The 13987-nt window shown below is 39.0% G+C and overlaps 1 protein-coding gene across 2 annotated transcripts in view; it reads left to right on the top strand.

Moving 5' to 3' along the window:
• LOC133524859 (uncharacterized) overlaps positions 1 to 13393 on the top strand; it is a 215128-nt gene extending 201735 nt beyond the window's left edge. For both annotated transcript variants that reach the window (XM_061861009.1, XM_061861013.1), the window contains 2 exons: positions 11296 to 11406; positions 12189 to 13393. In XM_061861009.1, coding sequence (XP_061716993.1) covers positions 11296 to 11406; positions 12189 to 13209 — 1132 coding nt within the window. In that variant the 3' untranslated portion in view covers positions 13210 to 13393. The remainder of the gene's footprint in view (positions 1 to 11295; positions 11407 to 12188) is intronic.
• Positions 13394 to 13987: the final 594 nt, after the last annotated feature.

The following is a 13987-nucleotide window of genomic DNA, read 5'->3' as shown; positions in this document are numbered from 1 at the left end:
GACATTCAAATTTCATATTAGACCCCCTATACCTACACCGCTAACAAGTAACACGTTCGAAAACTCACAAATTAACCAAGACCTTTAATATGTTCTCACTACTGAGGTGAAAGGTTGTACGTGTCACACGAGAGCAAAGAAATGTTACATCTCGTGTTTTTGAGTCCCTGAGTGTAGACTCAAGATTCTAACTTAGACCACTCGCTTCGCTCAAGATTCTAACTTAGAATCAATTATAGAATCCTTCGCCTACTCGGAACTCAAAATCAACACTCGCAAGAAAAACCAACTTTCCTCTCTTGTTGCACAAATAACTATTTAGATCAGGGGCCGTAGACAAGATGACAATCGATTATGAACAATACCAATCGAAAAGTAGAAAACGTGTCGGGTCCTTTTATTCAAAATTGTCCCGAAATTTCTATACATTTCTTGTTTCTTCCATTTCGTTGTTACTAGGTATATAATGTCTATGAAAAATGCTAAGGGAAAAGAAAAAAAAATGTTAGGAACTTTTTCCTATTAGAATCGAATTAGCTTGTGATTCGGACTGTTCGGAGTAAAAATATCAAAAATTCGTGAATCTAAAAAAGTGAAGTGTACATCATTAAGAGGAATTCCTAGTTGCGATTTTTCCATACAAACCCTCTCGACTGTTTCCCTGGATTTTAAACCTAGAGCAATGATTTTTTCAAATATGATTAATATCATCAATATCTGTGCCGCTGTTTTGCTGTGCCACGAAAATCGCAAAAACGGCTCAATTGAATTGGCTGCAAAAAAAGGCGCAGTATAACAAATATGACAACAAATATCCAAAAAATCAAAACATAGCGGCATAGATTATTTCTTCCTCTTGCAGTTTCCAGAATTTCATAATGATTGGTTGCGTTTTGGAGGAGGAAACAGGCGAGAGCGAAACCTCGATATTTGAGTATTTTGCGTGGAAATTTTAGTCCGAGCTGCAGTTGTCCTTATCGCACGCACGCACTCCCACCGCAGAGCGACAGAAACACACCTTCAAAAATTCGAGATTTGAAAAGTTGCTCAGCTAGGAATTGCTCTTAACCCATTATGGCACACAGATATTATAGGACAAAAATGGCATATATCATCATCTTTTTATATTTAGAGGCGATGATGAATTATGTATTTTTCTAAGCCAAGCCGTTAAAGGGTTGAAAAATGGCCCAAGTTTACGAAAGTTACGAAGTTCCTGTAGTTATTTTGATGTAGCTGCATAAATTATAACTTATAACATGTAGGGGGACACGGTATGTTGATGCTTAGATTGCACCTGAGGATTAGGGCAAAGGCGGCGGCGGAATCACAGAATAGCCTCTTAAGACTCACGGTTCAAAGAAAATACTCTAACCAAGTGAAATTTCGTAAACTGACCCACCTGTTCCTACCTCTATTGTACATGCATAATTATATTGCTGTCCCGCTCGCACAGTGTCAATGACCGTCATGTGCGGGACAGTACTATAATTATGCGCGTGATGCGATAGAGATAGGAACAGCCGTATCAATACGAAATTCTTCCTGCTAATCATCAGTTCTTTACCTACGTGTACCTACTTATTAAGTTGGATGAAATTTAAACATGTTCAATTGAAATAGCGTGGCATTTGTATTGTTTCGTAAAATTAAAAAAAAAAACAAAATCAACTCTATTTCCTACATTATAAGTTCAGAATTCACTGGTTTTCGGACTTTTCCTTATAAAGCTGGCCCTTAGAAAGATAAGTAATAGAATAGCGGAATTAAAACACATTGAATTTTAAATAATACGACTTACAGTCCCTGGGCGGTGAGAAGTAAATTTTGAGAGCTACAAAATTGACCCTTACTATATTTACGAAGCTGAGACCTACAGTTTAATTGATAGCCTTAGGGTGCCTTTCGAACAGAGATGTGTCATGCTTGCTATGCTATGTTTTTATACATTTAAAACGCAGCTACAGCTACGTTTCAAATGTATGAAAACATAGCATAGCACAGCATAGCAGATCTCTGGTCGAAACCCACCCTTAAGTCCTGTTTCACAATGTCGAAGTAAAGTCCTGAATAAGTTTCTTTCCACTTATCTGACGAATAAAGTCATCATTGGAGTTTCACAATCTTCAAATAAGCTTAACTGGTGGATAAAATGCTGAGTTTTGCAGGAAGTTTTATCTGGCAGTTAATTTATTTGTTACTTACCGTGCATATGTCGAAACTTTAACGAGCCATATGTACTGTAAAACGTTGTACGATCACGTGCGAATGGATAATTTGCAACTCGTGTAGATTTAAAACACTCCCTTCGGTGGTGTTTTAATCTATCACCACCTGATCACCACTCGTTGCGACTTTCCTGTTTTATGCACCTGTGTCGTAAATAACTATTGTGTCTCTGAGTACAGTTTGTTATATACAGTGTTATATAGAACCAACCAAGATATTTTAAATATAATTTTTAGCAATTTATTTTATCAATATCTCTCATTCATCAATTAAAATCAGCTGATTTGATTTCAGATGGACTTGGTTTAAAACAAATAAACCTATTAACATTTCTTACAATTTTATCTGAAAAGTGTTATCTTAACAGAATACCGCCCCCGCTCTCGCTACAGGCTATGCCTTGTGCGTACTCCTTGGCGTGGAACTCCCGTTACAGCCAAGTAATTTTACGCCAGCGGCCCCGAATAGGTTTAAGGTTGTAGACAGATATACATACACCACGATATGCCAGCAGCAAATTCACGAGCGGCTTTGGTGATCAAAAAATGTCATGTTGATTTGATAATTGAGTTGATACCACACCAACAATACTGTAACAAGGAGGGTACCGCAGCGGCTTACGTGTGCGAATAACTCGCGAATGCGACGCGGCGCGGCGGCCCAACGGCATTCGCGTTCACAACGAGATCGCCCACGGAGGACACTTCCATAGGTATCAAAGGATTGAATTCACCCGCGCCGCGCCGCGCCGCTTCGCGTTCGCGAGTTATTCGCTCGTGTAAGCCGCTGCGTTAGACATACGGCCCGATTTGAAGAATGAGATACGATAACGATAAGTTCTGGTTTAGATAAGTTCTCATTTAGATATAGTTTGTATCTAATTGACAGAAGCAGCTCGATTCGGGCAACCACTGTCACTTTGCCGTTAGAAATATCGTAGATAGATCTTATTGAGATCACAGCGGAATCGAAATAAACATCAATTATGACATATCGTTTAGTTATCAGTCTTTTAAAGATCTTTCCAAGATCTTAAACGTGTATTAATCATTCTTGGAATCGGGTCGATATACAATTTTTGTTTGAGAAGGCGTTCATACCTATGTATACGTAGGGTAAATCAATTCATTTTCAGTATAAGGAGGCCAGTTATAGGGTATTTGACTACTAGTTTATTTTTACGAACAGTCCAAACAATTTGCTACTATGGAATTTATATGAAACACTAGCAAATGACGTCACGATCAAGTTACATACTCTTAATAGTTCTATACGAATTATAAAATAGAAATAGTGTCTAAAAATAACTGCTGTCTACGTTTCTCTATTAAGGTTCTGGTAATTTATTTTATGCATGGTGTGAAATAATTAATTTTAAATACAGCCTAATACCCTATTAAAGAGTGGCCAGTGATTGACGATTTCCCTAGTTCGCTCAGACACAGTAACGCCGCACCGCGCCGCACGGCGTTCGCGTGCAAGCCGCACCGCGTCGCCCCGCTTCACGCTCGCAACGAGAATAACGAGATCGGCTACGCACGACACTTCTGAGGGCGTACCACCGCGAAAACAGATTCACAAATTGCGGAGATCTTTCTCTTTTCTTCTTCTCTTTCCTCGCGTTCTCCCGCAATTTGCCCGCAATTTGAGATCTTCGATTTTCGCGGTTATAGCACTGGTATAGCTTCGCTTCACGTTCGCGTGTTGTTTTATTGTTCACCTACGTAAGACGATGCGAAAAAAATTAAGCATGTGTACAAACGTAAGGGTAAACGAAATAATTGTAGACGGTATTACCTTTTAAAAAGACATTTTAGTAGGTACTTAGCTACGTATTTTATTTCCACGAAAGTGTGATGAAAAATCATTGTGTAACTCGGTGGAAAATACACGTGTCACAAGCCTAGGTATATCAACTTACAACCTGTATTTGAATCTTCTACAGCCGTATAATTATACCGATTTTGACGGGCTTCCAGAGCCCCTATTGTACATTTATTCGATAGCGAGACGTGACGTACGCGTTTGCGTTAAGCCTCATTTTGTATGGGATTTAGAAACAGCGCGCCAGGCGGGACGTTTTGGAAACTCAAAATCCCATACAAAATGAGACTTAACGCAAACGCGTACGTCACATCTCGCTATCGAATAAATGTACACTAGGGGTACCTACAGATCTACTCATCGGCGTATGCCGTTGCTATTACACTCACAGAGCAATAAAAATGGATCCATTTAGTAACGAATTTCTATACACGATGAAATTTTATCGGTGATCAGGATTAGAAAAATATTAATTAACAACCTAAATATAATTCAATACGCGAGATCTCTTGTAACTTACTTCACAGTCTAATTAATTACAGTTAATGGTATTATTGAAATTATCACTGGATACATGGACGCCCTATTTTTAACCGAATAGTTTGCGTGAGACACACTTCTAAAGTGATAAAATGTGCCCCCCCCCCCCGTAACTGCTAAAATAACAGAATAAAACTCAAAAAAACATATGATATACATTGCCATGCAAACTTCTACCCAAAATTGGTTTGAACGAGATCTAGTATGTAGTTTTTTTTATACGTCATAAATGGTACGGAACCCTTCATGGGCGAGTCCGACTCGCACTTGGCCGCTTTTATTTAAGGAAGTATATACGTCAAGTGCCATCGCTATGACGGGGAATTGAATAATTTGACAATGATAAATTGACAGCTTATTCCAAAGAGAAAGCCTCTTTAAGATATTCAACAAATTTAACACATATCACTGAAAGAATAAGGATCAAAGGCAAATGGCGTTCTAAAAGTTTTAATAATGTGTCGAAAGATGGCAGTAAATTTATTGTGGCTACAAAATTTTCTTTGACAATCCACCTCTATTACAAATTCCTTTTGCTTATAGGAAGGGTATTTTTTTATGGCTGTTAGGTACTTTGGAAAGAGGTTATAGACTCTTTAGACTAAACCATTGTAGAGCGACAATGAATTAAAATTACAATTTAATATCAACTAAAATAAAAAAACCGGCCAAGTGCGAGTCGGACTCGCGCACCGAGGGTTCCGTACAAACTTGTAGGTATATATTATTCTTTGATGTAGGTAACTAAAAACTTACGGTTTTCGCAATTTTTCCTTTATCTATGCTATAAGACGTTGCTTCGTACCGAATTTCACGATTCTGAGATCACGGGAAGTACCCTGTAGGTTTTAATTCCCTTGCGAGTGTCGAATTTGCGGCATAAACGGCTGTATCTTTTGATTGTGTTGGCTTAGAAGTTAGACTCTTTCACAGTTCCAAGAGACAGTAGACCTGAGTATTTGATATAAATTCCAGCTTGATACCTCCACGCGTCCCTGAGAAAAAGGGTCTTGACAGACAGACAGACGGACGGACGGACGGACGGACAACAAAGTGATCCTACTCGTATAAGGGTTCCGTTTTTTTCCTTTTGAGGAACGGAACCCTAAAAATTGGTGTAATTAAAATATCGTATATTTTAGTCCTACATAATTAAATTTCACCGTATAGAGCAACCCATTATTATTGCTTTTAAGTATTAATAGTCACGCGGGTGCGTAAGCCGGTCAAAGTACTTGTTAAAGTTAAATAAGATTAAACGTGTTTTCGTGATTTTGTTACCACTAATACGTGAGGCCTACCCGGCTTACGGTACGCCCCGAACACACACACATACACACTTACACATACATACCTGTATTTTTTGTGTTTGTAAAAGTGATAATTAGCTTATTTCTTCAAATAAAGCACAAGGCCATCTATATAAAGAAAAAAAAATAATGCTTCATTTGTGATTCTTGATTCATGAAAATCAACCACATTACCCGATAAGGCAGTGTTTTACCTGAGCGAATAACTCGCGAACGCGAACCGGCGCGGCGCGGGTGAATTCAATCCTTTGATACCTATGGAAGTGTCCTACGTGGGCGATCTCCGAATGCCGTTGGGCCGCCGCGCCGCGCCGCGCCGCGCGGCGTCGCATTCGCGAGTCATCGCCCACGTAAGCCGCGCTGTAAAGCTTTTTTAAGCTAATGCGAAATTAAAGAATTATTTTTTTCCTTAATCCATTTAAATATATATATCCCTGTTTGCTACGTGACAAAGTAAGTTATATTAACTATGGAAGGTGCCATTGCAAGTATGGAAAGTGAAAAGGAGGTAGGCATTAAAACACTTGTATTTTAATGCCTTGTTATGCAACAATCACATAAACTACTTTTAGAAACACTCCAATACTGTAAATAATTAAGGTTGCCGCCTATTAGTGCCATTTCTAACTGATATAGGAACCGTCTGAACCATCTCTGAGAGACGTGATTTGATTTGCAGCACTCACGTCACATTATACGTATTATACACGTACAAGTTGTCAATTTCACTATTTTTACGCAGCCTTAGCAGCAATTCCTTGCTGTGCAACTTATCAAATCTCGAATTTTTGATGCTATGTTTCTGTCGCCTGTAGTGTAAAATTCCCGTTTTTTTTCTAAAAGCCATGTTTTTTAAGTTTTATTCGGAAAAAAACAATGTCACTTAGTTTATGTATTTTTCCGAATACAAAAAATCTGAAATAAACGGAAAAAAAACGCATTTTCAAAAGAACTTGTGAATTTTTCCATTTATATTTAATCCATAGTTTACACCTGCTTCGTCGTGTGTTTTGTAATGCACATTAATACGAGGGTTGCTACTTATATATCCGGAAACAAAAAAACAAACAAACGTACACTGCTGAAAATGGTTTTATTGTTTTTCAAAGTATTCCCCTTGATGATCTATGCACTTTTGCACTCGCCTGGAAACTGAAACGGATCACAAACGCTCACTTATGGAGAATTACCGGACAAGCACCCGTACACGAGGAGATCCAAGACGAGATACTTGGCGCCGTTCCCTCGAGCAAGAGTTGGGTGTATTGGGGATGGGGTGGGAGGAGGTTACCCAAGCTGCCCAGGACCGGAGTCAGTGGAAGAAAATGGCTCGAGCCCTACACCCCAGCAGGAGGTAACAGGTTGGAAAGAAGATGTTTCGGTCGCGCTGCGGTAGGCAGGAGTGCGTGCGTGCGATAAGTTCAACTGCAGAGCAGCTCGGACTAAAATTCCCACGCAAAAAACTCAAAATCGAGGTTTCGCTCTCGACTGTTTCCTCCTCCAAAACGCGACTAATCATTATGAAATTTTGGAAACTGCAAGAGAATGAAATAATCTATGCCTCTATGTATTGATTTTTTGTATATTTGTTGTCATATTTGTATACTGTGCCTTTTCTTGCATCCAATTCAATTGAGCCGTTTTTGCGATTTTATAATCGCTGTAAGTTTCTTCAAAATTAATAATCCAAAAAAGTAAAACATAGCCGCACAGATATTGATGATATTGATCTTATTTGAAAAAAACATTAATTTAGGTTAAAAATCCAGGGAAGAAACAGTCGAGAGCGTTTGTATGGAAAAATCGCAACTAGTAATTCTTCTTAACGCTAGCGACTACGGTAACTCAAACGCAGTGCATCTCAACAATCGTTGACAGTTACCTACTTTAAAAAACTCGTATCTCGTAACTTGTGTGTTGCTTTACATTGCGGGCCGAATTAGTTTGTATATGATTAATATTGTCATTGCATTTCTAAGCAAATATACTTCTTAGGTCCTATCCTAACCACCGTTTAAATAAATATTCGCCCGTATTGTACTTGTACATTGTATTTTGTGTCGCGAGTTTGGCGTGACGTGCCATATATTTGTTTTTTTGCTATTTTATTTTCCCTTTCATCGTGGCCTTCACTTGATGCATACTGTGACAGTGACACGCGTCATTCAAGTTAAATGCCTGTACTTTAGGAGAACGAGTCGCAAAATGTGCACATTTCCTTCATTTATTTTGTAGGCGCTTTCTTTTCAATTACTCCTTTGTGATAATAAACAGATTTAGGAACATCTATTTTAACGTGATATGAAAATAACCTATATAGGGTAAACCGTCTAATAATGGCCACCCTCTAATTGCTGGCCACCTTATACTAAAATGGCTAAAATAAGAATTCTATTCGTCGTGTCGTGTATATCGTTCTGATGATTAACTTAGATTGTGTGATTATTATACAGAATCCCTTATAGTATAAGGTGGCCAGTAATTGGAGGGTGGCCAGTAATTGGAGGGTGGCCAGTAATAGACGGTTTACCCTAAGATGATTTTAACTTGAAAAACAAATGTTAGAATTTAAATATTAGATATTATTTTAGAATAACCTATTTTTGTACATAATTTTACAGGTCCATATTAAATTTATTGACAATAACAATATACATAATGGATATATACAGATGATTACTATAACTAGCTTATATCTAAAATAGGCCCTTGAGGCATTGTACCAAGGATGCTGGCGGCATTTCCTCGTTGTATCGCAATCCTGATACGTTGTGCGAGGAAGCCGTCAGCTCTTCGGTCACCAGTTACGTCAACCAGACGTTTCGCGATTTCTCCAAAAAACTTGTGCGCGCTGGGACCCCATGGACCTAGAGTTTCAACGCCCATAACGTTACATAATTTAATACATTGTTATATCATGTTTTAGTTTTTATTTTCTGTTTATTGAAGGTTTTCTTGGGTGCCCTGAAAAAATATTTGGTGTATTTCTGCATCATGTGTTGAAGTCTAGTCAAACGCCCCACTTTGTCGCTTACCATAAGGACGAGATTTTCTCGTATCTTGATACGTATAACCTGCCAGAGCCTCCTTATGGCAAGCGACAAAGTGGGACTTTTTGCTTCGAAACGACAAATATTTTTGTAAACGAACTAGGACAATGGTACAGAATAAGTAATGTATGTTGCATTAATTATATTCATTACATACATGAGTTTGTTTGACAAGATGTTTGTTCAATTACTGAAATTAATCGTCTACTGTTGTCGGTTTGCCTATTTGGAATGCTTGTACTACATTTTTAATTAGATTCCACGCGTTTGCACAGATTACTAACCCTTAATAGATACACCATAAGTTCAGACATTAGCCTCTAGCCTACGGCTAGTTTGCACGACGGATCCGTAATGTATGGAAAGATCCGCAGACCCGGATCCAGTTCTGAAAAATTTCATATATTTCGGATCCGGATTGCAAACCCTACCTACGGCCTACCCATAGTCATGGAGAAATAACAAAGCATAGAGTGTTCACTCCATACAGTTTACTTAGCGAAACTTTTCTTAGTTGACATCTAGCGTCGAGTAGCGGATTTATCAGTATTGCTACTTGACAAGAAATGGAATAGATGAAGAATCGGTCTCCATTATCTTCATAAATCACTCTGGGAATTGTACTGCATACGAGTATAACACCCAATAGGATCACTTTGGAACCTGATAAGATATATATATATATATGTCAAATTTACGAATAGTACCTGAGTTTTACAGGCAATCACAGCGATCACATTGCACACCGTGAAATATCCGGGAACTTGTTTTTAGACAGTGGCATATCTCGTACGTCATTGTTTAATCTGTGACATATTGGTCTGCAGTACCATCTCATTACGCCTGAGAATCCAGTGACAACCTCATTTGAAATTCCAGACATTTAATGAAATCATCCTCAAAGTGCTCAAACATGTGAATTAATTTGGAATATTTGGATTTACGCTTTGCTGCCATTTGGCGGTATGCAAAGTTATTGATTTACCTTATATCAGCCACGTGTGGTCCACATAGTATAAAAAAAGCTGTTACAAATAAAATTGATAATTAATATTAGTGCCGCGATTTCCCACTTTAAACAGTTAATGTAATGTAAAAATTTAAAATCTCCAATACCTAACGGCAAGATTCCGGACGGTATGACCCTGGTCCCATGGAAGATGGGTCGAGTGCTAGTCTGGGACGCCACATGCGTCGATACACTGGCACCGTCCCATCTGCCAAGAACTTCGACCAGGGCTGGGGCAGCTGCCGAGGCGGCAGAAACCAAAAAAAAATCCAAATATCGAGGTTTCGGCCCCCAATACCACTTTGTGGCATTTTGAGTCGAGACACTAGTGGGGTCCAAGCGCCAAGGTACTATGCAAGGAAATAAGTAAAAGGCTCATAGATTCTACAGGTGACCAGAGAGCTGACAGCTTTCTCCCGCAGCGCATAAGTATTGCCATTCAGCGAGGAAATGCTGCCAGCATCTTTGGCGCAATGCCGCGGGGGCCTTATTTAGATATATTTTAATTTAGATTAGTTTTTAATTTTAATATAAGTAGCTATTTTATATAATTGTATGTACCATTAATTTTACATTGAGATAAATACCTAATAATAGTAATAATATAATGCGAAAGTTAAGGTTAAGTAAAGGTTTTGCTGCACCCTATCAGGCTCCACGTACTGTACACATACACCTAGCATTTCATTTATTTATTTATTTGCAATGGTGCTTATACTTTTGTTATTAGGTAACACACGATAACTACATAGTAGCATGCAAATTTACACCTTAAACTCTAGGACATACAAAACAAAATAGACAGCTATAGGTATACAACATAATTCAAACGTCAATACTAAAACTAAGAACAATTAATTAGAAGGAACCATCAATTTAAAATGTTATTAATAGTATACAAGTTTTTTTCAATTAGCCATTTATAGAGGTTTTAGTGCTTTATTGGCATTCAATTCTTTAAGGTGATCAGGCATTTTGTTAAATAGCTTTTCCTATAGAGTGCTAGTTTTGGAGTGACTTCTCATACGAGCCTGTTAGGATCTCTACGAGAATGCTGGTTCAGGTCAGCTGCCTTTTTAAAGAGATGCTTATTTTTGTGTTGTATGTGTTGTGTACTTGGTTACAAATAAATAAATTGAAAGTAGCTCTCTGTCTATGTGTTACCTTTTCATGCTTAAACCATTTAGATGAAATTCGGTATGGAGATAGTTTAAGGCCCGGGGAAGGTATGATGGGTAGTTTTTATCAATTACCATAATCCACGCAGACAAAGTCTCGGGCAGAAGGTGATATCTCTATCTCTATATTAAGAAGCATCTCTATTTGTCCACAGTCGGAGCGAGTCGGCCCTCAACAGCCCGACGGAGCCCGACGTGTCTCTAGCGGCTTCCCTTACGGATCCCGTTGAGGCCACAACGCTGGAGGAGGCCCGGAGGACCATTAGGTAACATACTGTTACCCTAAATGTCGGAGGATCTTGAGGAGGTCGGACACAAACAACGTGTGCTTCGTATCGAGTATATTTGGAAAGTAAAATAAGTCCATCTAAATTCACCAGCCTGAATAAATTATTTTTTGATTACAACGCTACCTATGGACTGTATAGGGAACTATATACCGTTATCAGATGCGTATCGATTATCGATAAGCCATCTAGGGTTCGATTAAGTATATAAAGGGTCAGATAGATGGCGCTGTTAACTTCACAAGTTAACATACTTTGACGTCTCCGACGACTAACGCCAGAGGAAAGCAAAGTATATATCAGGATGACAGATGCTACAAAAAATCACGTGATTATAGATTATGTCATTCACGACGACGCGTACCCTGACTCGTATTGTCATTGTATTAAAGGTTAGATCTGACAAATCTACGCGTCATCGTGGATGACACTCATCCACCATATTGTCATCTAGGCCATCTAAACCTACATGACAATATGGTAACTTTAAACCTTCGCACGAAGAATAGATATGTAGACAGCCTCTTTCAGGATGCCAGGCGAGACTTGGTGAACTTATCTGGCATTTAAATCTAAAATTTTATGGAAAATACTTTCTCAAGCCTCAAATCAACGATCAAAAACGGGGAGTGTTTTTAGCTTGCGTTAAAATTCCAAGCTAAAAACACTCCCCGTGCTGCATGCAAGCTATAACTACTCGTAATTATAGCTTGCAATAAAATTCCGGGTCCTAGTTCTAATTAACATATTTTTCTTTACAGAGACCTAAGAATGAAGTATCGCGCTCAAGCCCACCAGCTCCTAACCTGGCGGCGCGCCCATCGCATCCAAGAAGACCTCGTCTCCCGTCTCCAAATAGAGAAAGCCAACCAGCTCAAATCCCTCTCCAGCCAGCTCCTCCTTTTCGAATCACGCCTGGTCCGAAAACAGAAGGAAATCTCCAACATCATCGCCGTCAGAGAGTCCATCATAGCCAAACAACAGAAAGCCATAGAAGCCTTGCAAGTGAAACTACTAGAAAATGGAATAGAACCAACACAAGCGATCCCGGACTTTAGAGAAATGCTCCAAGACTCACAAATCGCCGATTTCGATAGTCTCAACGATTCTGATTCAGCCGTCATCATGGAAGACGTCGATTCAGACTGTAGTAATCTCGCACACGTTCCACGCTTCAGAAATTCTGACTCTGTCACCATCGTACGATCCATCTCAGACGCTATCGATCCTAATTTAAAATACAGTATCATCCGCCGTTCTAATGGCTTCCTACGGCGTCCTGAGATCTTAGAAACAGTGTACAGTGTGGAAGAAGAAGCTGATGCGGACTCCATGAAAGGTCTAAGCGCTCAGAACTCAACAGAAAAAGAGATTAAAGACAATAAGACGGACGAAGAAAAACAGAATGAATCCTCCAGTCTTCTCTCTCAAAGACGTGATAACTTCCGCATGAGAAGCGTTGTGTTAACTGAAGCGCTCAAAAGCATAGACGATGATAAGAAAAATGAGACTTGGGCGTATAGCTATGTTCCAAAGAAGACCGCATCAGACGACGAAGCTACAGAAAGCGACGAGGAAACGGAACGTAATCCAGTAGTGACTTACAATCGCGTTATGTCGAATCATCGGAACGTGACGAAACCAAAAGACGTGAAATACAAGAGGATAAATAAAGCGAAATCGAAAAGCTTGGAGGAGTTGCGAGGCCGGCTCAAGAACTGGGTCGACAAAAGGAATAAGTTCGCAAACTTGACCTTGGAGCATGCGCAGAGCTACGCTTAAAGTTCCTTTGCGACTAGTCGCACGTTTAAGAGGAAAGTCGACGACGTCCAAGTAATCGTACTCCACATTTTTCACTCTAGATATTTATCTTGTATGAAATATTTTTACATGATTTCATGTATATTCTGCTACAGCTATATCCCTTTTAGACACAATTTTAGATTTTTAAGTAATTTTACAAGTATATCCAGTTCACAATTTTTTTCGCTCCTATCTTTTATAGGTAATAATTTAAAATCTAAAAAAGTCAAAGTAAACAGCTACGGCTAAAATACATAGTTTGTGTAATAATATATCGAAATTCAGAGAGTGAATGGAGCCCACGTTTGCATAGAAAACGTCGTCCATTTTTCTCTTAAAATAGTAGCATATTTCTAAATCTCTATACCTCTATGAAACCCGGAGCTTACCTTTCTCGATGTTTCTATTTAAATATTTAGATTGTATGCCATAAATAAAATTTACTGTTAAAACTCGAACGTTTATTGTTAGGGAGTGATGTTTTGCGTGGCATTTAAATTAGTTGGAGAGCTATTTCGAAATGGGCCATAACATAACTCATAATTATTCCTTGTCAAAATAACTTATGACCGTCCGTGGTTAAATGGTCTACGAGTAACTTCCTTTTATGTTATGAAGGGCCACCCCACACTAGCGTCTTTTGAGCGTTGGTGTCTAGTCTGCGCCATGGAAAATGGCGTCGCTGCGCAGTTGCGTCAACGTTGCGTCGAGCGGCAGCCTTAGAGTTGACTACACGCCGACGCTTAAGAGACGCTAG

Source organism: Cydia pomonella, chromosome 1 (assembly GCF_033807575.1).
Source record: "Cydia pomonella isolate Wapato2018A chromosome 1, ilCydPomo1, whole genome shotgun sequence".
NCBI classification, from domain to species: Eukaryota; Metazoa; Arthropoda; class Insecta; order Lepidoptera; family Tortricidae; genus Cydia; species Cydia pomonella.
The sequence above is the reverse complement of the archived record's forward strand: the minus strand, read 5'-3'. Positions and strand labels throughout refer to the sequence as shown.